The sequence below is a fragment of the Petromyzon marinus genome, chromosome 62 (assembly GCF_048934315.1).
Source record: "Petromyzon marinus isolate PM22_M1 ecotype Great Lakes invasive population chromosome 62, UKy_Petmar_22M1.pri1.0, whole genome shotgun sequence".
NCBI classification, from domain to species: domain Eukaryota; kingdom Metazoa; phylum Chordata; class Hyperoartia; order Petromyzontiformes; family Petromyzontidae; genus Petromyzon; species Petromyzon marinus.
In genome coordinates, this window is record NC_133728.1 from 175,878 (window position 1) to 203,429 (window position 27,552).

General features: G+C 53.9%; 1 protein-coding gene across 3 annotated transcripts in view; it reads right to left on the minus strand.

Moving 5' to 3' along the window:
• Positions 1-4,169: 4,169 nt before the first annotated feature.
• The window catches only part of LOC116955842 (basal cell adhesion molecule-like), a 75,188-nt gene continuing 51,805 nt past the window's right edge, over positions 4,170-27,552 (minus strand). For 2 of the 3 annotated variants that reach the window (XM_076053613.1, XM_076053615.1), the window contains exons 2-16: positions 23,338-23,477; positions 22,919-23,138; positions 17,950-18,014; positions 17,534-17,630; positions 15,496-15,651; positions 13,657-13,781; positions 13,052-13,241; positions 11,979-12,094; positions 11,512-11,653; positions 10,642-10,763; positions 9,803-9,944; positions 9,634-9,663; positions 9,240-9,369; positions 7,993-8,081; positions 4,170-7,358 (exon numbers count right to left, since the gene is read on the minus strand). In XM_076053613.1, coding sequence (XP_075909728.1) covers positions 7,994-8,081; positions 9,240-9,369; positions 9,634-9,663; positions 9,803-9,944; positions 10,642-10,763; positions 11,512-11,653; positions 11,979-12,094; positions 13,052-13,241; positions 13,657-13,781; positions 15,496-15,651; positions 17,534-17,630; positions 17,950-18,014; positions 22,919-23,138; positions 23,338-23,477 — 1,763 coding nt within the window. In that variant the 3' untranslated portion in view covers positions 4,170-7,358; position 7,993. The remainder of the gene's footprint in view (positions 7,359-7,992; positions 8,082-9,239; positions 9,370-9,633; positions 9,664-9,802; positions 9,945-10,641; positions 10,764-11,511; positions 11,654-11,978; positions 12,095-13,051; positions 13,242-13,656; positions 13,782-15,495; positions 15,652-17,533; positions 17,631-17,949; positions 18,015-22,918; positions 23,139-23,337; positions 23,478-27,552) is intronic. The other variant, XM_076053614.1, reaches the window with a different exon arrangement.

Genomic DNA, 27,552 nt, shown 5'->3' on the forward strand with positions numbered 1-27,552 from the left:
CTTAGATCACGACCTTCTCACACAGCTTAAAGGTCGTGATCTAAGCGTGGCTTCTTCCACTCCAGCGCTGTCCTCCAGACAGTCTCGTCCCTTCACCTGATGAAGGCCGCTTGTGTTGTGGCCGAAACGTCGCGAGAATTTTGTTATTTTATTTTCACCTACGTGACTTTACTCTTACCACTTGGAGACGCGATCTCGCGCACAGTTCATCGCTTGTGCACACACACACATACCCCCCGTCACATTTCTGAGATGTCCCGAGGGGGTGCTCACCTGTCACCAAAGTTCCGTCTTCTGTCACCATCATTTCTGTCCATCAGTTACTGGACACCGCCCTGCCGAGTCTAAAACAACCGCAACGTTTTCCCCATACCTCAGATTATTGAGCACATTTTAGCTAATATCTTGCCGAATTCCTACGACAGCATCTATCATCAGATAGTCACTTAACATTTTAAAACATATGGCGACATTCCACGATTACAACTTTTGTTATCTCATTTGTGTTGTCCGGTTCGAGTAGAGTTGCATCAGAATGCTTTCCACCATACCTATGGCTTCTAGAGCTTCACAAGTATAACATACCGTTCCTCACAGTCTATAAGACACGCGTGAGTAGCAATGTTTTCCTTTGCAACGCCTTCCTCGCTATGATTTTCAGGCCAGAGATGCGTTTGCTGCTCCCTCCTCTCCCTGTGCGAAACCATTTCTGTTGACCCGCCTCCCCGTTATGTTCTCGGATGAACGCCAATCACTTTCATCGCGTGACTGGTTGAGTGGATTGTCCCGTCTTGTTTGCATTCGAAAGGTGCCTATCTGCTTGGGTACTGACACGAACAGAGATGTCGTGAAGTACTCGGATCAACCTGCAATGCAGGTTGATCATGGACGTGTTCTTCCCTCAAGCTGTCGCCACGCACAACTATGGGCATCTTGAGGACTTGGATCCGGTAATGTCACCTCGAGTTCGTGTTTAGATTCTGTACTGCCATGCAGTCTTCGGACTCGTCATGAAAACAATTTTAATTTATCAGTGCCCCTTCACCAAACAACTATCGTTCCGTGTCTGATTCCCAAGTACAGTGAGCGAAAAAAGTATTTGATCCCCTGCTGATTTTGTACGTTTGCCCACTGACAAAGAAATTATCAGTCTATACTTTTAATGGTAGGTTTATTTGAACAGTGAGAGACAGAATAACAAAAAAATCCAGAAAAACGCATGTCAAAATGTTATAAATTGATTTGCATTTTAATGAAGGAAGTAAGTATTTGATCCCCTCTCAATCAGAAAGATTTCTGGCTCCCAGGTGTCTTTTATACAGGTAACAAGCTGAGATTAGGAGCACACTCTTAAAGGGAGTGCTCCTAATCTCAGCTTGTTACCTGTATAAAAGACACCTGTCCACAGAAGTAATCAATCAATCAGATTCCACTGTTAAAATAAACCTGCAATTAAAATTATAGACTGATCATTTCTTTGTCAGTGGGCAAACGTACAAAATCAGCAGGGGATAAAATACTTTTTTCCCTCACTGTAGCTGATATATATAGTTCATCCAAAATGTGTACAGCACATCGAGATGGAGTTTAATCTTTGCTCTGGTGAGCTGCAACAACACTGTTTAGGCGAGGCAGAGCTTGAAGCATTCTTGCATTTTTAAAATATATTTTTTCAAAAGCTTTTATTTTAAACTCCAATCGCTTCTCTGATCAGGTCTCAAAGCAGAGTTCTATTCGAGCTATTCTGAAAGAACCCAACTATCCACTTGTGATTATAGAATAACAATCATCACTCCGTTGTGGGAGAACAACCCCCCAGGCCACGCTTGCAAACGAGACTCACCCACGGTCTCTCCTGGGTTCTCGCTCAACAAACTCGACTTGAAACTTAAAATCCACCACAGGGCCGCGAGACCTCGGCACGAATCGATTCCTGCCACCCAAACGCAGAGATGCCCCATTCCTGGACAGTCTGGGTGAAGTCTGGACAGGTGGCAGGCATTTGATCATCGCCGCTCTCTTGGAGACACGGACGAGTCACTCGCATGAAGTCATTGTGCATCTGTGTAAAACTTACAAGCTGGTGGTGGTGAGAGGGAAAAACAGGCTGCTGCATTAGAGCCGTGAGAAGAACACTGCCTAATTGTGTAACCTCAGGGGGAATATATAATATCTGCATATGCTACTCTGTAAGGAAGAATACACTCCCTGTTTGTGTAACCTCAGGGAAAAGCATAATCTCGGAACGTAAAACGATGATAAATAAATACTCCTGATTGCAAAATATTGGGAATAAACGCTCGGTGTAACGGTGGGGAAATTACTCTTTGATGGCCTCACGATAGCAACAAATCGATACCATCGGCTGTGGGTTGGATATCGTGTTGCGAGGCATTATTCCTCCCGTATTAAGCCAATGTGTTGTGACACCATTATTTTTACTTTCAAGCACGTTGTTTGATAAATTTGGACATTCGAAAATTGTTGGGAGGGGGTTGGGTGATTACACGCTTGCTCGAAATCCAGTAACTTGTCGTTGTGTGCGAGGTGGTTCTGGGTAGGGTTTCTCAAAATCTGCTTGGCACTGGGAACATCTCAGCCCCACACCCCTACTGATACAACGCATTCACTTCTCTCTCTAAATACTACTCATAATACTACATCATTCGTATTACATGATTCGTATTAAAGGAACAAAATACTGTTTTGTTAATGCAGCGATAAGGTTATTTTTGAGGGGGGGGGGGAGCATTTATTTCTTAGGTTTATGGAAGTTTCATCAGGGTGGTCGACCTAACTTCATTTTTTTTATTAAATACCACGAGTGAAATATGAATAATATCCGAAACAAAAAGGTGTAAACATTGTCACCACTTCCGGATCAATCTGCCTTTGCATCACGACCACCGCAGACCACCGGGAGGAGCGTCACGGACCAACGATGGTCCCAGGGACCACTCCAACAACCACCGCTGGTACCGGAGTCCACACTCTGAGAACCACCGCTGGTACCGGAGTCCTCACTCTGAGAACCACCGCTGGTACCGGAGTCCTCACTCTGAGAACCACCGCTGGTACCGGAGTCCTCACTCTGAGAACCACCACTGGTACCGGAGGCCACACTCTGAGAACCACCGCTGGTACCGGAGTCCTCACTCTAAGAACCACCGCTGGTACCGGAGTCCACACTCTGAGAACCACCGCTGGTACCGGAGTCCTCACTCTGAGAACCACCGCTGGTACCGGAGTCCTCACTCTGAGAACCACCGCTGGTACCGGAGTCCTCACTCTGAGAACCACCGCTGGTACCGGAGTCCTCACTCTGAGAACCATCGCTGGTACCGGAGTCCTCACTCTGAGAACCACCGCTGGTACCGGAGTCCTCACTCTGAGAACCACCGCTAGTACCGGAGTCCTCACTCTGAGAACCACCGCTGGTACCGGAGTCCTCACTCTGAGAACTACCGCTGGTACCGGAGTCCTCACTCTGAGAACCATCGCTGGTACCGGAGTCCTCACTCTGAGAACTACCGCTGGTACCGGAGTCCTCACTCTGAGAACCACCGCTGGTACCGGAGTCCTCACTCTGAGAACCATCGCTGGTACCGGAGTCCTCACTCTGAGAACCACCGCTGGTACCGGAGTCCTCACTCTGAGAACTACCGCTGGTACCGGAGTCCTCACTCTGAGAACCACCGCTGGTACCGGAGTCCTCACTCTGAGAACCACCGCTGGTACCGGAGTCCTCACTCTGAGAACCACCGCTGGTACCGGAGGCCACACTCTGAGAACCACCGCTGCCCTAGAACCACCACCCCACAGTTCTCCTAAGCAGCCACTTTACAAATATTCATCCCGGGCGAGAAAAATGACACCCGCAATGTTTAAATTTATAGGGGCAATGTCTAAATGTATAGGGGTTAATTGTTTACACAGAAAATCCAAGAGCATTCTGCATTAGGAAGTTTGGAAAATACCCATTACATAGTACGATTTGTTTTAGCTATGGGAGGGAATCAGAAAACCCAGAGGAAAATGTATGCAGGGAGAACATACAAACAAGATGCAACCAAAACGGACACTGAAAAGAAAGACATCTCATTGGCATCTCACGCATGCCATCAAATGTCAATCACATCTGAAGAAAATACACAAATACAAGCACCGAGTCTTGGGTTCATTCTTACTGTATTCACCCTTCTAGCTACAACGCACGCGGCGCCATGGAAAACCGGATGCGCATTTGAACAGAGTGAACGCACGTTTGAACAGAGTGAACGCACGTTTGAACAGAGTGCACGCACGTTTGAACAGAGTGAACGCACGTTTGAAACAGAGTGAACGCACGTTTGAACAGAGTGAACGCACGTTTGAACAGAGTGAACGCACGTTTGAACAGAGTGCACGCACGTTTGAACAGAGTGAACGCACGTTTGAACAAGAGTGCACGCACGTTTGAACAGAGTGCACGCACGTTTGAACAGAGTGCACGCACGTTTGAACAGAGTGAACGCACGTTTGAACAGCGTGCACGCACGTTTGAACAGAGTGAACGCACGTTTGAACAGAGTGCACGCACGTTTGAACAGAGTGAACGCACGTTTGAACAGAGTGCACGCACGTTTGAACAGAGTGAACGCACGTTTGAACAAGAGTGCACGCACGTTTGAATAGAGTGAACGCACGTTTGAACAGAGTGCACGCACGTTTGAACAGCGTGAACGCAAGCACCGCCACATACAGAGCCTCCTTAGCCAGGAGTGGGGAAGCCTCCTTCAATCGGCTAACCAGACCCTGACCAATGGCTTGCACGACTTGATTGCACCCAACTGCGTCGCTTCAGCGTGGACATCTCTGCAAGCAGTTGCGAGCAATTTCATGCCACTGATTGCTGAAAGTGTATACACGATGCTTTCAAGGGTCCATCTGCTCAGTGGCGACTTGCAGTCACGTGACAACATTTGTGTAATTGCTCGTTACGATCCCAAATGATGCACGGGGTTCAGTTCCTCGCTGTTCAACTGCTCGCTCAGTTCTGGACAAAGCAGCTGCAAGTGACGACTCATAAATTGCGCGATTTCCAGAGCGACTTGGTAGCTGCTCACCCTGCGAACCCAGCTGTGCCGAGCGCCGTACAGCACTTCTCAAATAACTTTGGCAAGGGAAAACTCATTGAATCACACACACATACACTTCTGGCATTGCAAGAGGCATTCTACAGAAGTGTGTGAGCACGCAACATATATATAAACGCAGTTTTATTGTCAGGTTGGCAGAAATAATCATTCCTCTAGGACTTGAATTTTTTTTGTCCGATACTTGGTGATGCACTGCCTTCACGAGATTTACGAATGGATTCAACGTCTCCCAAAAACACTTAGTTACCATTAGGTAACAATTCATACCCCTACTTAAAAACTGGTGTCAGCAGAAAACATGTTTTTTAATGTAATGATCATCGGTCTCCCCATGGTATGAACAAGTTCCGTCTCCAACTCTCATCGTGCACTGTCCCTCTACTGGCCCCTCTATGCATGTGCAATGAAGGGCCATTGCCTGAAACGTCACCTATGTATATTTTTCCTGTTAAGGCCACACACACGCACGGCGTTGTTCCGACATGGAGCGTGTTGAGACGTCTTCGCCATTTGTGCTTGTGCGCCACCACCTAGCGGCAGCATCACCACGTATCCCACCTTGTCACTCATCCTCCTGGAGCTCGGTCCCAAGCCAGCCGTTCCAAGCGCCATGCGTTCCAAGGCAGAGAATCAGAACCGCATCGTTTGAACTGGCATCGCCATAAAACACAACCGATGAACGACCACGGAGACTTTAACAGGATAACGATTCTCGCCCTTGGTTTCCGCGTCTTGAGCAGAATAAACAAGATCGAAACAAGCTCAAATTTAAAAAGACAAAGCTACGCTGAAACAATTCTAGGTAATGCAATTCAAGATACGTAAAAACATTATAAAAAGTAAGCTGTATACATTGGACAAAACCTATTTGCTACGATCACTATATCGTGAAATAAAATCACATCCAAACATTTGCAAAACATCACACACTCCGAAGACTTAATCAATTTTTAATGATCATTATTATTACGAATATGCAAGGAAGCTGCCACAGTGCCTGTGTCGTAACGGTGAGCAGCACGCTGAGCACGTGGGTTCGATTCCATCTCCCAGGCGGACCGCTTCATCGTCACCAACGCCAAGAGCTCAAAGTGGCACTGGACGACGGCGGTGAGTGGCCCTCGTCTCGCCCGGCCTCCCCGCGGCCACCAGACAGGACGTGGAGCAGGCCGAGGTTGCGGCGAAGGGCGGGGAGAGAGCTCGGCCACAGGGAGATCGCGTGAGGGTTAGGGACGGTTGGGGTTCGATTTTGGGATAGGGAGTGTTAGGGATGGTCGAGGAGGGGCCGGGGAGCTAAGGGCGGCTCGCAAGAGGCCCGCGGGGCGATCGGCAAGAGTCGAGGGAGCTGTCGGTCGAGAGAGTGAAAGCCGTCGCGATAGAAACCACCGCTCTGCCCGTCACCAGCAGCGCAACCATCGAAAGGGAAACAGGCTCCTAGTAACCATCGTCATCGCCGCCACGGACGTGCGTCGTTACCTCGCCAATTCGAGATAAGTAGTAAGGTAAGCAAAGGTAATTAAGGAGCTAAATGATAAATACAGAGAGCGATCTTGTGATACGAGGTATGATGACTGACGTTGTTGTCCATACAGTAGGTTGCACTAAACTTGTATTTGCTCCGCGACTCTTGTTACCACGATCGTACGATCCGAATTATACGATGCTCCGGAAAATAATCATGGATCTCAATTGGGCCTCACCTGGTGAAGTAAAGCCAATACACTACTAAATCTCCATTAATGCCTCAGCTGGTTAAATCGGGCTAGGGACTGAAACTCAATTGGGCCGTATATTTGGTTACATCAAGGCTACAAATTGAATTTGCATTGGTTAAATAAAGGACAATTAAATATAATTTTAATCGGCCCATGCGTGAATCAATTAAGGACTCTAATGAAGAAGCCATCTAAATGGGCTCTCAGCTGGCTCAATAAAGGACACGGGGTACAACATTATCCACGTCGCCTTCACAACTGGGTTCTGCAGCGTTGTTCGGGTCGCTAAGATTCTTATTCTTCGGTCTTTTGGTGAAGTCACGTCGATAGGTTCAAAGAAAATAACAAAAAAATAACAAAAAACTACGACGTTTCGATCGCAGCACAAGCAATCGTCATCAGGAGAAAAAAACGCCAAGGTTCTTGTTCGGTCGTCTCTCTAACGTTCAGGATGCATGTATAGGTGGTGCACATCATCATCAGGCAGAGTACTTGAATCTGTTTCCTGAAACGATATAAAGGTGCACACATGCACGTACACGCACGTACACGCACGTGCACACACGCACGAGAGAGTGGGTGAGTCGCTCTACAAATGAGTGAGTGGGTGAGTCGCTCTGTATGAAAGAGTGAGTGGGTGAGTCGCTCTGTATTTATGAGTGAATCACTCTGTATGAATGAGTAGGTGAGTCGCTCTATGAATGAGTGGCTGGGTGAGTCACTCTCTATGAATGAGTGAGTGGTTGAGTCGCTCTATGAATGAGTGAATGGGTGAGTCACTCTATGAATGAGTGAGTGGTTGAGTCGCTCTATGAATGAGTGAGTGAATGGGTGAGTCGCTCTATGAACGAGTGGCTGGGTGAGTCACTCTGTATGAATGAGTGAGTGGGTGAGTCGCTCTATGAATGAGTGAGTGGGTGAGTCACTCTATGAATGAGTGAGTGGTTAAGTCGCTCTATGAATGAGTGAGTGAGTGGTTGAGTCGCTCTATGAATGAGTGAGTGAATGGGGGAGTCGCTCTATGAACGAGTGGCTGGGTGAGTCACTCTGTATGAATGAGTGAGTGGGTGAGTCGCTCTATGAATGAGTGAGTGAATGGGTGAGTCGCTCTATGAACGAGTGGCTGGGTTGGTGCTCACCTCACACGTCCGGAGAGCGATCCTGAAGCGGCTTCTTCTCCTCCACCCCGCTTGGCCGTACTCGCTGCCCGCTGTTGGCCTTGCTGTCTCTGATCCACAGCAAAACAACAACAACAATCCAGAGTCAGAATGTATTTGTTTTTAGTAATATGCCAGTGTGTGTCGTGGTGCCCTCCTCCACCCAGCATGGACAAAGTTGCCCCGTGAATGCACACGCCCATCGGTAACGCTTCATCTCGCCGGTTGCGCTGGACGTGAAAGTCCACGCGCATTTAACAACTACGTCGACTCGTAACGCTGCATCACCCCCACTGCATGGTACCCGCTCATCGCTCCATACCGACAGAGAGAGGGAGCCACTCAGAGGCGCCAGGAGCAGGAGGAACTGCACACGTGGAGTGGGGGAGACAGCAGCAGCGGCCATGCGGTGGTGAGGAGCTGGCACGTCCAACAATTGCCCAAGCTCTGCGGTCCTCTATACATTAGGGCGTCATCGGACTATAAATGGGTTGTTTATATGTGCGAGAGGAAACTGGAGCACCCGGAAAAAACACACACGTGTGCGAGGGGGCAACGCTCTATCCCGTGCAAACAGAACAGATGGAATCCACATTTTAGCTGTGCCGCATACTCCTAGCAGAGTCAGGGAACGGCTCCTCGACGCCCACGGGAAGGGAGTTTTACAACATCCACCAACCCTCGCTGCTGCCGCCTCCAAAGCACTCGGCTACAGCAGCCACGTTGAGCAGCAGAGCCACCACCACCAGCACGGCCCGGATGAACAAGGCACGAGGTTTCGTAAGGCAGTTACAGCCGTCATCATCAGCCATCATCATCAGGCGATGGCTAGAAATGGGACAAAGTTCTCCAGTCTTGGGCCTTAAATATGTGGTGTGATGTCACCAACACACCCCCACAGGCAAGCAGGCAGGAGCAGGAAGTGATGCTTAGAGGTTTTTCTTTATGCGCAAACGTTATAGATTGTGTCAGATTGGCCTAGGGATCAACAACGTAAGCATTGTAACACAACAATCAACACAGCACAACTACCACAACAACGTAGGGACGAGCACAGGTGAATTTACAGATGAGCGAATGTATAGACGCATGAGCATGCAGATGTGTATAGAGGTGAGTGTCCAGGTGACTGTACAGGTGAGTGAGAATACAGGTTAGTTAGTGTACAGGTGAGCGAGTGCACAGGTGGGTGTGTGGTTGGGAGGAGAGGTGTCCCACGCGCGTCTCACATGTTGCTGGAGCCCGACCTCTGCCGCCTGTACCAGTAGTAGGCTCCCAGCAACAGCAGGCTCACCAGCACCACGGTCACCACCAAGGCCACCACCACGGGCAGCAGGTACGACGATGAATTCTGCGGGGCTGCGCGGGGACACGCGGGAAGAGACGAGGGGACGTGTGAACTGCCACGGGACGCGAGTCAGCGTCGTTGGCAACAGACGGTGGGGGAAATTCTTTCCCCAGTCTCTCTGCACGACCGCCGAGCATGGGTCCCGGGGTTTCGCTCGCTCCCAGAGTGACTTCACACGGGAGGAGTTGCGTTCGTTCAGCCTCATTGAGAGCGATCGCGACCCCACTTCACACACACACACGGACGGACGGTACTAAAACAAACAAACGCTTTACCTGCCGTTGCAGCGATGGGCGTCGGGTCAGCTGCAACGACAGGAAGAGGAGGTGAGAGCGAGAAATCGACACCGGGATCACGAGTCGCTCCATTACATTGGCCAGTCGCCACCGCTGCCGTGGAGAGGAACGAGCATACCCCCCCCCACCACTCTCACCCCCTCCGTACCCGTGGAGAAGAAGAAGCGATGCTCGCTCTCGCCGTGGGCGTTGGTGGCCACGCACGCGACCCCGCGGCTTTTCAGCTCCGAGGTCACGATGACCTCCACCGAGCTCCTCACGGAGCCGTTCGCGAACGCCTGCTCCTGGGGCTGCACGAGCAAAGACAAAGGTCCCCCGTGTAGATGAACACGCCCTGATGGGGCAAGGGCTGCGAGCGAGTGAGCGCCTGTCAAGGTCGCACGACCTCACGGTGATGCCAATGCTCTGGTAGCAGGAGCCAGAGCCGGTCCACCGGACCTCCTGAATACCACAGAGATCCAGGTGGTACCGGTCCAGCTTCCGATAGAGGAGTGGCAGCCTCTCCTCCGCAGTGAGCGTTCGAACATTCCACGTGGCCATCCGTAGTGGCTTTTTGTTGTTTCTGGAAGAGCCCCGAGGGTAAAGATTCAATCTCCTGGCTCCGCCAAATGGGATTTGGCCAGGAGACGTCAGAGATCCCTGTCCCTTCGGAGCCGCTGGCACAAGCTTGTTAATTACATTTTTCATTTGTGGTTTAGTGGTAATTAATTGAAGGTGGAGGGGTTACCAGCCCCTTGCACCCATCCAGAGCCCCCATTTGGCCGCTGTGGTGGTTACAAACGTCATGAGGGAAAAGGCCAATCGGAATTGGCCCTCCCCCCAACAGCACCGTCCACGACAGCGTTGCCCGTCCGGCACCACGAGGAGGTAGGGGGTTGTTTTTGCCCACACACACCCAAGCACACACACAGACACACGCGTCCACACACCCACACACACACCCACCCAAGCACACACACAGACACACGCGTGCACGCACACACGCACCACGGTGAGGATGTTCCATGTGAGGATTGGGGAGGGCGGCCCATGGGCCTGGCAGCTCAGCACCAGCTGCTGGTCCACGGAGCTCAACACGACCGTGTCCAGCGCCACAATGCTTGGCTTGTCTGCATGCACGCAGACAGATACACAGTCACACAGACACAGGTTCCCCGAGTGACCTACAACAGGCTGCTGGGGCGAGGCCCGCTCAAAAGCGGCGCCTATGAAGGCCGACACGGCACACGAGGTGGGGTGGGTGGCCAGCACCACGCCTGCCTGGCTGCCTTCGTCTCCCTAGTGGCGACGTTCTATTCTACACTCCGCACCAGCTACTCATTTGAGGCCGAGTAAACCTAACAGAGGCACCAGGCCAGATATTCACTCTCTGATGTTAGCCGTGAGCGGGAACCGAACTTGGATTTTGCCGCGTTCATAGAGCAGCACCAACAACGACAGCCACGCTCCCCGCAGCACACGCATGTATGGATACCTATACAAACACACCCATACATATACACACGCTTCATGCGTAACCGGTAACCACGTGAATAAACAGTTTATATAAAAAACAAACCACCACCGCCAAAGCAGAGACGGGCGGTGGTGATAGTGGTTGCAGTGGTAGTAGTGGCGGCGGTGGTGATAGTGGTTGCAGTGGTAGCAGTGGCGGCGGTGGTGATAGTGGTTGCAGTGGTGATAGTGGTTGCAGTGGTAGTAGTGGCGGCGGTGGTGATAGTGGTTGCAGTGGTAGCAGTGGCGGCGGTGGTTGTGGTGGCAGCGGTGGGGCTCCCCACGTGGGGGCCAGCGGAAGCGGAGCCCAGGCCCGCGACGGCCCCCCTAGGGGCGGTAACCGGTGCGGCCTCGGCCGCTGACCTTCGACGGAGACTTTGATGGTGGCGGAGCGGGAGAGCGCGGGCACGCTGGGAACGGTGGCGTTGCACCTGTAGAGGCCCGAGTGGGCCAGCTCCGCGTTGGCCAGGTGCAGCTCGTGGCCCTCGGACAGCCGCTGGGAGCCCTGCGCACCACGCACACAAAGCCCCCTCCCCCGTGTTAGTCTTCGACCTGCGCACCACGCACACAAAGCCCCCCCCCCCCCCCCCCCCCGTGTTAGTCTTCGACCGCCGGGCGTTGGCGCGGACTCCGTCTCGACCCCCCGCACCGGCTACTCATTTGAGGCCGATTCAACCGCAGGGGAGGCCCAGGACCCTCGCGCGTCTCCGCCCATTGGCCGCTCGGCGTCAGTCGGTGCGCGTCGAGGACGCGTCACCCGACCACGTGCCCGTTGATGATGTCATCGTGGCAATGTCCACGACGACGTCGATGGGGGTGAGGTTGCCCACCTTCCACCAGGTGTATTCGATGGGAGCCGACCCCTTGGTGGAGCAGGAGAGCGACGCGTCCTGACCGCGCAGCACGGTTAGGGGACCCACGGGGCTCAGCCAAACGTCCTCCAGATCTGAGGGGGCATGGGGAGACGGGGGGGGGAGACACGGGGGGGGACACACGAGGACATGGAGAGACACAGGGACACGCTGAGACTGAGTCCGTCATCTCCCTGTGCCCCTCGTGTCTCAAAGTGCATGAGCAGGTTGATCGTCCCCATGACCATGTCCCTCTGTGTCCTGTATCCCCGCATGTCCCCGCGTCTCCCCCACGTGTCCCCCAAAGTCCCCGCGCATCCCCCACGTGCCCCCTCAAGTCTGCGCGTCTCTCCCGTGTGTCACCGCGTCTCCCCCACGTGCCCCCTCGTCTTCCCCACGTCCCCACAAGTCTGCGCGTCTCTCCCGTGTGTCACCGCATCTCCCCACACGTCCCGACGTGTCTCCGCCTCCCCAGCGTTTCTCCCACGTGTCCCCTCATCTCCCCCACGTGTCCCCTCATCTCCCCCACGTGTCCCCTCATCTCCCCCACGTGTCCCCTCATCTCCCCCACGTGTCCCCTCATCTCCCCCACGTGTCCCCTCATCTCCCCCACGTGTCCCCTCATCTCCCCCACGTGTCCCCTCATCTCCCCCACGTGTCCCCTCATCTCCCCCACGTGTCCCCTCATCTCCCCCACGTGTCCCCTCATCTCCCCCACGTGTCCCCTCATCTCCCCCACGTGTCCCCTCATCTCCCCCACGTGTCCCCTCATCTCCCCCACGTGTCCCCTCATCTCCCCCACGTGTCCCCTCATCTCCCCCACGTGTCCCCTCATCTCCCCCACGTGTCCCCTCATCTCCCCCACGTGTCCCCTCATCTCCCCCACGTGTCCCCTCATCTCCCCCACGTGTCCCCTCATCTCCCCCACGTGTCCCCTCATCTCCCCCACGTGTCCCCTCATCTCCCCCACGTGTCCCCTCATCTCCCCCACGTGTCCCCTCATCTCCCCCACGTGTCCCCGCGTCTCCCCCACGTGTCCCCACGCATCTCACAGTGCACGAGCAAGCTGATGGTCGCATGGTGCCGCGGGAGGTCGGGGAAGTCGAGGTCGAAGCCGGAGCAGAGGTAGCGCCCCGAGTCCCCTTGCGACGCCGACTCGAGCACCCAGCTGGGTTCCATGCCTGTCTGCAGCTCCTCCTTCAACACCTCCTCGTCCACCTCCTCCCCCCCCTCCTCCTCCCCCTCAAGGGACAACATGGGCGACGACATCACATAACCAGTAGAAACGTCACCAGCAAAGTCACCAGCGACATGGTAAACATTTAGCAACATTAACATCATTCTCAACGTCACCCTTGCACAGCGAGTCGGTGGGTGGGTCAGTGAGTGGATGCGTGAGTGTGTTTGTCGGTGTATGGGAGGGGTGTGCGAGCGGATGGGTGAGTGTGTGGGTGGGTAGGTGAGTGCGAGTGAGCGAGTGAGCAGGTGGACGGATGGCTGGGTGGCTGGGTGAGTGGGTGAGTGAGTGGGTGGACGTGTGAGTGGATGGGTGAGTGTGTTTGTCGGTGGGTCTGAGTGTGTGGGTGGGTAGGTGAGTGGGTGGGTGGCTGGGTGAGTGAGTGAGTGGGTGGGTAAGTGGGTGGGTAAGTGGACGCACAACGGAGCGAGAGAAGGTGAACTCAGGAGCCGGGTTCCCGTCTGCCGCGCAGTGAAGGGTGACTCGGTCTCCCACCACCACGGGGCCGCGGGGACTCACGGACAGCGAGAGTCTCTCCGTTGGGTCTGACACGCGCACAAAGACAAAGATCCCCCTTGTAGCCTCCACAGACAAGTTGGGGCAAGTGCTGTTAGCGAGCACCTATGAAGGCCGGCACGGGACACAAGGGGGTGGGTGGCCAGCACCACGCCCAGCCGCCTTTGTCTCCCCAGTGGCGATGTTTACATACCGCACCAGGCACTTTATTTGAGGCCGTGTAGACCTAGGGGAGGACCAGGACAGGTTGAGAACGTTCGTCAACGATGTCGGCGCGAGTGGGAATCGAATTCTGGTCGCCGGCTTCATAGCAGTGCGCTAACCGCTGCACCACCACTCCCACAAACACATGCTCCACACACACAGCTGGACAGATGGCAACCATAATCACAAGGATTACAGATACGTACCTACAAAAAGCACACAAATAAATGACTACACACAGGTGACTGTGTGACCAGGTGAGTGTATGGGTGAATGAACAACAAGGTAAATGTATAGGTGAGTGAGTTTGTAGGTGATTTAGCATAGAGGTGAGTGAGTATGTAGGTGAGTGTGCAGGAAAGTGTACAGGTAAGTGAATGACTGTACAGGTGAGTTTACAGGTCAGTCTACAAGTGAGTGTACATGTGAGTGAGTGTGTAGGTGAGTGAGTGTACATGTGAGTGAGTGTACATGTGATTGAGTGTACATGTGAGTGAGTGTACATGTGAGTGAGTGTGTAGGTGAGTGAGTGTACATGTGAGTGAGTGTACAGGTGAGTGAGTGTACATGTGAGTGAGTGAGTGAGAGTACATGTGAGTGAGTGTACATGTGAGTGAGTGTGTGAGTGAGTGTACAGGTGAGTGAGTGTACATGTGAGTGAGTGAGTAGGTGAGTGAGAGTACATGTGAGTGAGTGTACATGTGAGTGAGTGTGTGTGTGAGTGTACAGGTGAGTGAGTGTACATGTGAGTGAGTAGGTGAGTGAGTGTACATGTGAGTGAGTGTGCAGGCGAGTGAGTGTGTAGGCGAGTGAGTGTGTAGGCGAGTGAGTGTATAGGTGAGTGAGTGTACATGTGAGTGAGTGTGTAGGCGAGTGAGTGTACATGTGAGTGAGTATACAGGTGAGTGAGTGTGTAGGTGAGTGAGTGTGCATGTGAGTGAGTGTGCAGGTGAGTGAGTGTACATGTGAGTGTATAGGTGAGTGAGTGTACATGTGAGTGAGTGTGTAGGTGAGTGAGTGTACATGTGCGTGAGTGTATATGTGAGTGAGTATACAGGTGAGTGAGTGTACATGTGAGTGAGTGTACATGTGAGTGAGTGTGTAGGTGAGTGAGTGTACATGTGAGTGTGTAGACGAGTGAGTGTATAGGTGAGTGAGTGTACATGTGAGTGAGTGTATAGGTGAGTGAGTGTGTAGGCGAGTGAGTGTACATGTGAGTGAGTATACAGGTGAGTGAGTGTGTAGGTGAGTGAGTGTACATGTGAGTGAGTGTGTAGACGAGTGAGTGTATAGGTGAGTGAGTGTATAGGTGAGTGAGTGTACATGTGAGTGAGTGTGTAGGCGAGTGAGTGTACATGTGAGTGAGTATACAGGTGAGTGAGTGTGTAGGTGAGTGAGTGTGCATGTGAGTGAGTGTGTAGGTGAGTGAGTGTACATGTGAGTGTATAGGTGAGTGAGTGTACATGTGAGTGAGTGTACATGTGAGTGAGTGTGTAGGTGAGTGAGTGTACATGTGAGTGAGTGTGTAGGTGAGCGTACAGATGAGGCTGATGTTGACTCCCGACGAGATCTGGTGGTGGGAGCGGCACTGGTACACGGAGTTTGCATCCTTGCGGCTCGGGCGGTAGTAGAGTTCAGAGGTCACGGTGTAGAGACCCAACGACTCCTTCTCCTCGTGCACCCTCATGTACAGCTCTGGGGACACGCAGAGACAGGAGTCAGAGGCACGTGGAGACATACGGGGATACGTGGAGACACGCGAGGACACGTGGAGACGAGATACGGGGGGACACGGGGGGGACACGGAGACACTGGGGCCAGAGGCACGTGAAGACACAAGCATAAATGCGGAGATAGAGATGGGGAGACAGAGGGACAGGGAGACAGAGGGACAATGAGACAGAGGGACAGGGAGACAGAGGGAGAGGAAGACAGAGGGACAGGGAGACAGAGGGACAGGGAGACAGAGGGACAGGGAGACAGAGAGACAGGGAGATAGAGGGACAGAAAGACAGAGGGACAGGGAGACAGAGGGACAGGGAGACAGAGGGACAGGGAGACAGAGGGACAGGGAGACAGAGGGACAGGGAGACAGAGGGACAGGGAGACAGAGGGACAGGGAGACAGAGGGACAGGGAGACTGAGAGACAGGGAGACAAAGGGACAGGGAGACAGAGGGACAGGAAGACAGAGGGACAGGGAGACAGAGGGACAGGGAGACAGAGGGACAGGGAGACAGAGGTACAGGGAGACAGAGAGACAGGGAGATAGAGGGACAGAAAGACAGAGGGACAGGGAGACAGAGGGACAGGGAGACAGAGGGACAGGGAGACAGAGGGACAGGGAGACAGAGGGACAGGGAGACAGAGGGACAGGGAGACAGAGGGACAGGGAGACAGAGGGACAGGGAGACTGAGAGACAGGGAGACAAAGGGACAGGGAGACAGAGGGATAGGAAGACAGAGGGACAGGGAGACAGAGGGACAGGGAGACAGAGACAGGGAGACAGAGGGACAGGGAGACAGAGGGACAGGGAGACAGAGGGACAGGGAGACAGAGGGACATGGAGACAGAGGGACAGGGAGACAGAGGGACAGGGAGACTGAGAGACAGGGAGACAAAGGGACAGGGAGACAGAGGGATAGGAAGACAGAGGGACAGGGAGACAGAGGGACAGGGAGACAGAGACAGGGAGACAGAGGGACAGGGAGACAGAGGGACAGGGAGACAGAGGGACAGGGAGACTGAGGGACAGGGAGACAGAGGGACAGGGAGACAGAGGGACAGGGAGACAGAGGGACAGGGAGACTGAGGGACAGGGAGACAGAGGGACAGGGAGACAGTGGGACAGGAAGACAGAGGGACAGGGAGACAGAGGGACAGGAAGACAGAGGGACAGGGAGACTGAGAGACAGGGAGACAAAGGGACAGGGAGACAGAGGGATAGGAAGACAGAGGGACAGGGAGACAGAGGGACAGGGAGACAGAGGGACAGGGAGACAGGGAGACAGAGGGACAGGGAGACAGGGAGACAGAGGGACAGGGAGACAGGGAGACAGAGGAACACGGAGACTGAGAGACAGGGAGACAGAGGGATAGGAAGACAGAGGAACAGTGAGACAGAGGAACAGGGAGACAGAGGGACAGGGAGACAGAGACAGGGAGACAGAGGGACAGGGAGACAGAGGGACAGGGAGACAGAGGGACAGGGAGACAGGGAGACAGAGGGACAGGGAGACAGGGAGACAGAGGGACAGGGAGACAGGGAGACAGAGGAACACGGAGACTGAGAGACAGGGAGACAGAGGGATAGGAAGACAGAGGAACAGTGAGACAGAGGAACAGGGAGACAGAGGGACAGGGAGACAGAGGGACAGGGAGACAGAGGGACAGGGAGACTGAGAGACAGGAAGACTGACAGACAGGGAGACAGAGGAACAGGGAGACAGCGGGACAGGGAGACAGTGGGACAGGGAAATAGAGGGACAGGGAGACAGGGAGACAGAGGGACAAGGAGACAGAGGGACAGGGAGACAGAGGGACAGGGAGACAGGGAGACAGGGAGGAGACATGGGACCTTCGTTTTTCTCCTGGTTCTCGGGGAGGAGCTCTCCATCTTTGAGCCACTCGATGGAGGAGGCCGGGAACCCCCGACTCGCAATGCACGTGGCCACCTTCACAGCGCACACGCACGCAGAAGCACGCACACCAACATGCACACACAGACGCACACATGCAGATACACACGCAGACCCAGACGCACACATGCAGATGCACACACGCATACACGCACACCCATCTACCATTTACAGCCCTGCACAGCGAACCCAGTGGTGGGAGGGCGAGCCTATCGAAAGAACAACGGCTGATGATATTCCCATTTACAAATATGCTACTCGATGTATCGACCTTCCTTAAATTCCCCCCTAAATGACGACTCACCAAGTACCCCTCCCCGCCCCCCTCTTCCGTCCCCCCCTCCCCCCCACCCACCTTTCCGGGCTCGTGGAGGACTCCGATGGAGGCTGTCGAGGCCTTGATGGTGAGCTCCGGATTTTCTGAGATGCAAACGAAAGCAAAATGGCAAACAGAGCTCAGGAGCGGGAGTCATTACGCCACGACACAGGGAATCCAGTGGGAAATCTGGCAGAGCCAGGACGGCCCAAGGAAGTGTAGATCACAGAGCTACCTCCGAGATCCGCTTCTCCTTCGAGTGAACTCTCTCTTCTACGCGGTAGATGGCAGCACTGCCCCACCCACTCGCTGTAGATATGTCTGCGTCCCAGGTGTCTAGTGCCTCGTTTTAGATCAACAGGATTATCAGGAATAGTCCACAGCGTCGAGCGTCTGGTCCAGAGCATCGAGCGTCTAGTCCGCAGCATCTCGTCCACAGGGTCTAGTCCACAGCGACTAGCGGCTAGTTCAGTGTCTAGTCCACAGCGACTAGCGGCTAGTTCAGTGTCTAGTCCACAGCGACTAGCGGCTAGTTCAGTGTCTAGTCCACAGCGTCGAGCGTCTAGTCCAGAGCATCTAGCGTCTAGTCCGCAGCATCTAGTCCACAGTGTCTAGTCCACAGCGACTAGTGGCTAGTCCACAGTGTCTAGTCCACAGCGTCGAGCGTCTAGTCCAGAGCATCTAGCATCTAGTCCGCAGCATCTAGTCCACAGTGTCTAGTCCACAGCGACTAGCGGCTAGTTCACAGTGTCTAGTGGCTAGTCCACAGCGACTAGTGGCTAGTCCACAGTGTCTAGTGGCTAGTCCACAGTGTCTAGTCCACAGCGACTAGCGGCTAGTTCACAGTGGCTAGTCCACAGCGTCTAGTGGCTAGTCTACAGTGGCTAGTCCACAGCGTCTAGTGGCTAGTCCACAGTGTCTAGCAGCTAGTTCAGTGTCTAGTCAACAGCGTCTAGTGGCTAGTTCACAGTGTCTAGTCTACAGCGACTAGTGGCTAGTTCACAGTGTCTAGTCTACAGCGACTAGTGGCTAGTTCACAGTGTCTAGTCAACAGTGTCTAGTGGCTAGTCCACAGTGTCCAGTCCACAGCATCTAGTGGCTAGTTCACAGTGTATAGTCAACAGCGTCTAGTGGCTAGTCCAGTGTCTAGTGGCTAGTCCACAGTGTCTAGTCAACAGCGTCTAGTGGCTAGGTCCACAGTGTCTAGTGGCTAGTCCACAGCGACTAGCGGCTAGTTCACAGTGTCTAGTCAACAGCGTCTAGTGGCTACTCCACAGTGTCTAGTCAACAGTGTCTAGTGGCTAGTCCACAGTGTCTAGTCCACAGCGTCTAGTGGCTAGTCCACAGTGTCTAGTCCACAGCGTCTAGTGGCTAGTCTACAGTGGCTAGTCTACAGTGTCTAGTGGCTAGTCTACAGTGGCTAGTCTACAGTGTCTAGTGGCTAGTCCACAGTGTCTAGTCCACAGTGTCTAGTCCACAGCGTCTAGCAGCTAGTCTACAGTGGCTAGTCCAGTGTCTAGTAGCTAGTCTACAGTGTCTAGTGGTTAGTCCAGTGTCTAGTAGCTAGTATACAGTGGCTAGTCCACAGTGTCTAGTGGCTAGTCCACAGTGGCTAATCCACAGCGTCTAGTGTCTAGTCCACAGCGTCTAGTGGCTAGTCTACAGTGGCTCGTCTGCAGCATCTAGTGGCTAGTCTACAGTGGCTAGTCAACAGCGTCTAGTGGCTAGTCCACAGTGTCTAGTGGCTAGTCTACAGTGGCTAGTCAACAGCGTCTAGTGGCTAGTCCACAGTGTCTAGTGGCTAGTCCACAGTGTCTAGTCCACAGCATCTAGTGGCTAGTTCACAGCATCTAGTGGCTAGCCCACAGCATCTAGTGGCTAGCCCACAGCATCTAGTGGCTAGCCCACAGCGTCTAGTGGCTAGTCCAGTGTCTAGTCCACAGCGTCTAGTGGCTAGTCTACAGTGTCTAGTCAACAGCATCTAGTGGCTAGACTACAGTGGCTAGTCAACAGCGTCTAGTGGCTAGTCCACAATGTCTAGTCCACAGCGTCTAGTGGCTAGTCTACAGTGGCTCGTCCGCAGCGTCTAGTGGCTAGTCTACAGTGGCTAGTCAACAGCGTCTAATGGCTAGTCCACAGTGTCTAGTGGCTAGTCTACAGTGGCTAGTCCACAGTGTCTAGTGGCTAGTCTACAGTGGCTCGTCCGCAGCGTCTAGTGGCTAGTCTACAGTGGCTAGTCAACAGCGTCTAGTGGCTCGTCCACAGGGTCTAGTAGCTAGTCTACAGTGGCTAGTCCACAGTGTCTAGTCTGCAGCGTCTAGCATCTAGCCCACAGTGTTTAGTCCGCAGTGTATAGTGGCTATTCCACAGCGTCTAGTGGCTAGTCTACAGTGGCTAGTCCACAGCGTCTAGTGGCTAGTCTACAGTGGCTAGTCCACAGCGTCTAGTGGCTAGACTACAGTGGCTAGTCCACAGCGTCTAGTCCACAGAGTCTAGCGTCTAGTCTGCAGAGTCTCATTCGCAGCGTCTAGCGGCTTGTCTGCAGCGTCTAATCTGCAGCAATTAGTCCACAGCGTTTAAGTCCACAGTGTCTTAGTCATCAGCGTCTTAGTCAGCAGCGTCTTAGTCAGCAGCTTCTTAGTCCGCAGCTTCTTAGTCCGCAGCATCTAGCATCTCGTCCACTGCGTCTTAGTCAGCAGCGTCTTAGTCCGCAGCATCTAGCATACTCTTTGGTTCTATTCGGTAAAGTCACGTAGGTAAAAAAATAAAATAACAAAAATCACGACGTTCCGGCCACAACACAAGTGGCCTTCATCAGGTGAAGGGACCGTGCTGTCATGAGGACAGCGTTGGAGTGAAAACAGCCAAGCCCAGGTCGCGTCCTTTAAGCTGTGTGGGAGGAAGCAAAACGCTATGACAAAGGAATTAGCATAAAAATGAGCATGATGTACGTAGGAGGTGCATGGGCCATGATGGACCAGGAGCGGGTGGGGGGGGGAGTAGAGTGAGTGAGTGGAGTGAGTGAGTGGAGTGAGTGGGTGGAGTGAGTGAGTGGGTGGAGTGAGTGAGTGGAGTAAGTGAGTGGAGTGAGTGAGTGAGTGGAGTGAGTGAGTGGAGTGAGTGGGTGGAGTGAGTGAGTGGAGTGAGTGAGTGAGTGGAGTGAGTGAGTGAGTGGAGTGAGTGAGTGGAGTGAGTGAGTGGAGTGAGTGAGTGGAGTGAGTGAGTGAGTAGAGTGAGTGGAGTGAGTGAGTGAGTGGAGTGAGTGGAGTGAGTGGAGTGAGTGAGTAGAGTGAGTGAGTGAGTGGAGTGAGTGAGTGGAGTGAGTGAGTGGAGTGAGTGAGTGGAGTGAGTGAGTGGAGTGAGTGAGTAGAGTGAGTGGAGTGAGTGAGTGAGTGGAGTGAGTGGAGTGAGTGAGTAGAGTGAGTGGAGTGAGTGGAGTGAGTGGAGTGAGTGAGTGGAGTGAGTGGAGTGAGTGGAGTGAGTGAGTGGAGTGAGTGGAGTGAGTGAGTGGAGTGAGTGAGTGGAGTGAGTGAGTGAGTGGAGTAAGTGAGTGGAGTGAGTGGAGTGAGTGGAGTGAGTGGAGTGAGTGGAGTGAGTGGAGTGAGTGGAGTGGAGTGAGTGGAGTGAGTGAGTGGAGTGAGTGAGTGGAGTGAGCGAGTGGAGTGAGTGGAGTGAGTAGAGTGAGTGGAGTGAGTGAGTGGAGTGAGTGGAGTGGAGTGAGTGGAGTGAGTGGAATGAGTGGAGTGAGTGAGTGGAGTGAGTGAGTGGAGTGAGTGAGTGGAGTGAGTGGAGTGAGTGGAGTGAGTGAGTGGAGTGAGTGAGTGGAGAGAAATAAGCAGTTGTGAAAGTTTGGGATACCACTACTTGAAAAAATATATTGTACCATTGAAAATTAGTTTAATATTTGGTTTGATTTAGAACATGTTTCAATTATTGCTTAATTTGAAACCATCCTCTCGGTTGAAATTGTGTCAGTGTTTGTAAATCTGAATTGCCTCGTGGACAAATCTCTGATAAAAAAAAAACCCCCGTGGGTTTTGCGTCCTTTAAGTTGTGTGGGAGGAAACAAAACGCTTTGACAAAGAAATTAGCATAAAAATGAGCATGATGTACGTAGGAGGTGCATGGACCATGATGGACCAGGAGCGGGTGGGGACCATGACGGACCAGCAGCGGGGGGGGGAGAGTGAGTGGAGTGAGTGAGTGGAGAGAAATAAGCAGCTGTGAAAGCATCTAGCATCTCGTCCACAGCGTCTAGTCCGCAGCGTCTTAGTCCGCAGCGTCTTAGTCCGCAGCGTCTTAGTCAGAAGCGTCTTAGTCAGAAGTGTCTAGGCCCCAGCGTCTTAGTCAGAAGCGTCTTAGTGAGCAGCGTCTTAGTCAGCAGCGTCTTAGTCCGCAGCGTCTTAGTCCGCAGCGTCTTAGTCCGCAGCGTCTTAGTCAGAAGCGTCTTAGTCAGAAGTGTCTAGGCCCCAGCGTCTTAGTCAGAAGCGTCTTAGTGAGCAGCGTCTTAGTCAGCAGCGTCTAGTCCGCAGCGTCTTAGTCCGCAGCGTCTTAGTCCGCAGCGTCTTAGTCCGCAGCGTCTTAGTCAGCAGCGTCTTAGTCAGCAGCGTCTTAGTCAGAAGCGTCTAGTCCGCAGCGTCTTAGTCAGCAGCGTCTTAGTCAGCAGCGTCTTAGTCAGCAGCGTCTTAGTCAGCAGCGTCTTAGTCAGCAGCGTCTAGGCCCCAGCGTCTTAGTCAGCAGCGTCTTAGTCAGAAGCGTCTAGGCCCCAGCGTCTTAGTCAGCAGCGTCTTAGTCAGCAGCATCTAGTCCGCAGCGTCTTAGTCAGCAGCGTCTTAGTCAGAAGCGTCTAGGCCCCAGCGTCTTAGTCAGCAGCGTCTTAGTCAGAAGCGTCTAGGCCCCAGCGTCTTAGTCCGCAGCGTCTAGGCCCTAGCGTCTCGCGTCTGTTCTGCAGCCCCCTTGCTCGCACGCGCCTCGGCGTGGCGCCCCGCTCCGCCCCCGCGTCGCTCACTGTAGACGCGGATCTGGGTGGACGCCTCGCTGGAGCCCAGCTGCTTTGCCGACACCTGGCACACGAGGACGCCCTCGTCCAACGTGCGCACGCGCTGCAGCACCAGCGAGTTGTCGGGCCGCAGCGAGACGTGCTCGCTCTTCCCCGGCACCGCGTCCACCACGTACTCGTGCGGCTCCTCGCGGTACACCAGGCGCGTCCTCCTGCCGGAGTCGTCCGCCTACAGGGCGAGGGAGGGTGCCGACGCGGGGTTGGCGGTGAGGATTGGCGGGGAGGGTTCGAAAAACGGACCGGTCCCAGGATGACGGTGCTACCGGTGTTTCTGACGATGGTGGCGATGGCTGTGATGGTGGCAATGGTGGAAATGGTGCTGCCGGTGGTGATGGTGCTGCCGGTGGTGATGGTGCTGCCGGCCTCACCATGAACCACTGCACGATGATGGGAGGCCGAGCGGTGGCCGGCGGCACCGTGAGGGTGTATGTGCATGGGACGACGGCGTCCGCCCCGAGCTCCACGTCCACATTCTCCGGAGAGGAAACCTGAAGATCCGCTCCAAAGGCTGCTCCCACAGAGAGGCAAATGCAAAGATAAAGATTCCCCCCCACCCGACTCCGTGTGGCACGCGCAGGCTGGGGATCAAACCCAGGACCTTCTGTGCAGCAGCCGAGAGAGGTAAAGTCTCCAAGCCACCGTGGCACCCCGAGTCTGTGAGTGACACTGAGCGGGAGCCGGTGATGTGACGACGGTTCTAGGGAAGGCCTTCATCCAGCAGTGGATTGACCATGGCTGATGATGATGATGATGTCACACCGTGAGATATGACGATGGCCTTGTATCTCCACTGTGTTTGCTCAAGGGATCAGCTGGCAGGAGTTCACTTGAGCCGCTCTGGCGAGGTCACCTCTAAAATGACCTCCCGCAAACCTTGCCAGGCGAATCGGCAGCACTCCGACTGTGCCCCTTGCGTTCGCCATTCTCTGCATTGTTAGCATCATCCTCAAATGAGTACCCTGGTGCGGTGTGTCAACGTCGCTAGCGGGGAGACAAAGGCGGCCGGGCGGGCGTGTTGCTGGCCACCCACCCTCCTCGTGCGCCACGGTGCCGGCCTTCACAAGCGCTCACTAACAGCACTTGCCCCAACAGCGTGTAAGGCTATACGGGGGAACTTTGCCTTTGTGTGCGATGCCGCACAATGGGAGGGAACAAGGCGGAGCATCTGGGAAGTTTGTCTCGGTTCAGCACGGTTGGCTACGTACGGTGGTAAAGAAGTTCAACGTACGCACACACAGACACGAAGGGGTCGAGCGTGAGGCCTGCACTGCGCGTGCCTGGGTAGAGGAGCTGCGATCGCCATCTGCCACTCATCTCGGCTAAAGTCACAACACGTGGTAGGGTCTCTGCCCCGCAACCTCCCGCCAGCCTTCCACATTGCACGCGAAGGCTCCCAGGTGCACCTCGCCTGACGACAACGCCGTGGTCAGGCGGAGTGTGTAATGTGTGCGTGTGTGTATGTCTGATGTGTGTGTGTGAGCGAGTGTGTCTGAATAAGTGCGTGGTTGTGTACCTGAGTGTACGTCTGATGTGTGTGTGTGCACGAGTGTGTCTGAATTGGTGTGTGTGCGTGCATGAGTGTCTCACTCCCAATCAGTCCGGCGGCAATATCTTTTCATCGGTTGCGTAACGCTGTGTGGAAGCTACCTGGTCTGTCGCTCCGCACTAAGCTTCAGGTCTTCTCGGCCACGGTCATTCCCTCCCTTCTCTACGCTTGCGAAACGTGGACCCCCTTAAGGGAGCATCTTCGCCGGTTGGAAACATTTAGGCTGGCCTGCCTACGATCCATCCTGGGTTTAACCAGGCTGGATTGTGTGAGGAGCTCACAAATCCTTGAAAGATCTGGGCAAGGTCCCATCGGTGAGCTCCTCCGGCAGGCAAGGCTGCGTTGGCTGGGTCATGTAGCCCACATGCCCAGCCACCGCATGCCGAAACAGCTTTTGTTCGGCCGGATCGAGGGGGCTAAACGGGCGCGGCACGGGCTAGAGAAGAGATGGAGTGATGTGGTACAGGAGGACGTGGAGCTGAGTGGACTTGCCGATGACTGGTACCAGCGGTGTCAAGATCGGCCTCTGTGGAGGAGGCTCGTGAAGGACGCTATTGGGCAGTTGGAGGCAGTCGCCCTCCAACAACAACGGAGGGCGGAGGAGTGACGCTCACAACAACGAGCGGAGCGCCGGGTGGCTAAAGCACAGCAGGTTGGCACAGTAGGGGGCACAGGTGGTGCATCAGCCAGTCATATCCGTCATCTTAGTCAGTCGACCCGTGGCACCTGGGTCTGCCCCGTGACCTCCTGCCCGCGGGCGTTCGACACTTCACGTGGCCTCAAGGTGCACATGGCCTGGCACAAGCGTCGTGGTGACGTCACCGCCACTTAGTGGCGAATGGCGGTTGTTGTTGTATGTCTGATGTGTGTGTGTGTGCACAAGTGTGTCTGAATTAGTGTGTGCGTGCATGAGTGTATGTCTGATGTGTGTGTGTGTACGAGTGTGTCTGAATGAGTGCATGTGTGTGTGCGGCAGCAGTGTTTGTTTGATCTGAGTGTGTGTACAGGGAGTAAGTGTAGCGGTTAGCGCTAAGCCGCGCTACGAATCCGGCGATCAAAGTTTGATTCCTGCTCACGGCCAACACCAATGACGATTATCTGAACCGGTCCTGGACCTCCCCTAGGTCGACTCAGCCTCAAATTAGTACGTGGTTGGGTGTATAAACATCACCACAGGGGAGAAAAAGGCGGTCGGGCTTGGTGCTGGCCACCCACCCCACCGTGTGCCATTCCAGCCTTCATAGGTGCTCGCTAGCAGCACTTGCCCCTACAGTCTGTTAAGGCTATACGGGGGATCTTTGTGTGTGTGTGTGTGCAGAGTCTATGTGTGTACACGAGTGTGTGTGACTGTGGATATATGACTGCATGAGGGAGTGTGTGAGTGAGAGACTGAGAGACGATGAGAAAGGAGGAAACTCTGCACAGCCTTTGGACGTGACGGTCGGTCCTGGTCATTATATTTAAATCATCATCATCATAATGTAGCGGCGTATGTTCATTCCCTGGCTCCTGACTGAATAGAGAGGCTCGAGAGGGGTTTGCAGTCGGTGGGGGCGTGTGACTGAGACCCACAGTGAATACCCAAAGCTGTCATTGTGTTCCTGTGACGTCTCTGATGACTGATCTCACTCACTCAGTGGCCCCTTCTCTCCACGGACAGAGACAAAGATAAAGATCCCCCATATAGCCTTAACAGACTGTAGGGGCAAGTGCTGTTAGCGAGCACCTATGAAGGCCGGAAATGTACACGAGGGGGTGGGTGGCCAGCACCACGCCCGACCGCCTTTGTCTCCCTATTGGCAATGTTTACACACCGCACCAGGTACTCATTTGAGGCTGAGTCGACCTAGGGGAGGCCCGGGACCGGTTCAGATAATCGTCACTGGTGTTGGCTGTGAGCGGGAATCGAACCCGGGTCGCCAGGTTCATAGCGCAGCGCGCTAACCGCTACACTATCGCTCCCCACACGGACAGAGACACACACACACACAGGCACAGACGTGCAAAGACAAAGATTCCCCGAATAGCCACACGGGTTGTCGGAGCAAGTGCTGTTAGCGAGCGGTACCTATGTGGGCCGGGGATGTGGCGTGGCCTGAACAACCACGCCCGGCTACCTTTGTCTCTCCCCAGTGCTGATGCTTACACACCGCACCAGGTTCTCGATGGAAGCCCAGTCAACCTAGGGGAGGCTCAGGACAGGTAGCAAGATTCACGACCGATACTGGCGGTTAGCAGAAATCGAACTCTGCACTCCGGGATCGTCGAGCGCATCGCGCTAACCATACCCCCACCACTCCCGACATACATAAATACAAAGTAACCCGCATACACACACAGACACACATACAATTATACTCAAGACAGAGCCACATACACACAGGCATAGACATGTAGAGACAGGCACACGTTACAAACACACACACACACACACACGTAACACTCAGTTTAGGACGACCCCATTACATAGACATTTAGGATTCCATTTTTCGACAACTTAAATACCTTTGTGAAAAAAAAGTAATTTCCTTCGGTAAAGTTATTAAATGACTCTCAAGAAACGGGATGAAAAAAAAACTTGAAGGAGCATAGTGGCCAGGACATCCTGAGTCGCAACCCCAAGGTGAAGAGAGAATGGCTCCGACTCCCAGCGACGCAGCTTCACTGGGGCCCAACCCACCCCACTAAGGGGTCCTTGACGATTGTGAGCAGGGGAGGTCAGGGGCCCCGAAAGCACGACGAATAACTCAGAGCACCGGTCTATTGATGGTATCATAGGCAATGGCCGGGTCAATAAATCATAAATGTAATTCCTGGTTAAATCCATCACGGCTGTAGCAGACGGATAGATAAATAGCGTCTGTGCAGGACCGCCCCAGCCTATGAAACCACAATAGGGCTCCACAAGCCTCATCCGGGCACAGTGCCTTTTTCCGCCTTAAATTGAGGAGGGAGATACCTCGGAAGTTGTTGCAATCGGTGCGGTCTCCCTTCCAGAAAGGAGAAGCCACCAGGACATCGTCGAAATCCTGCGGAA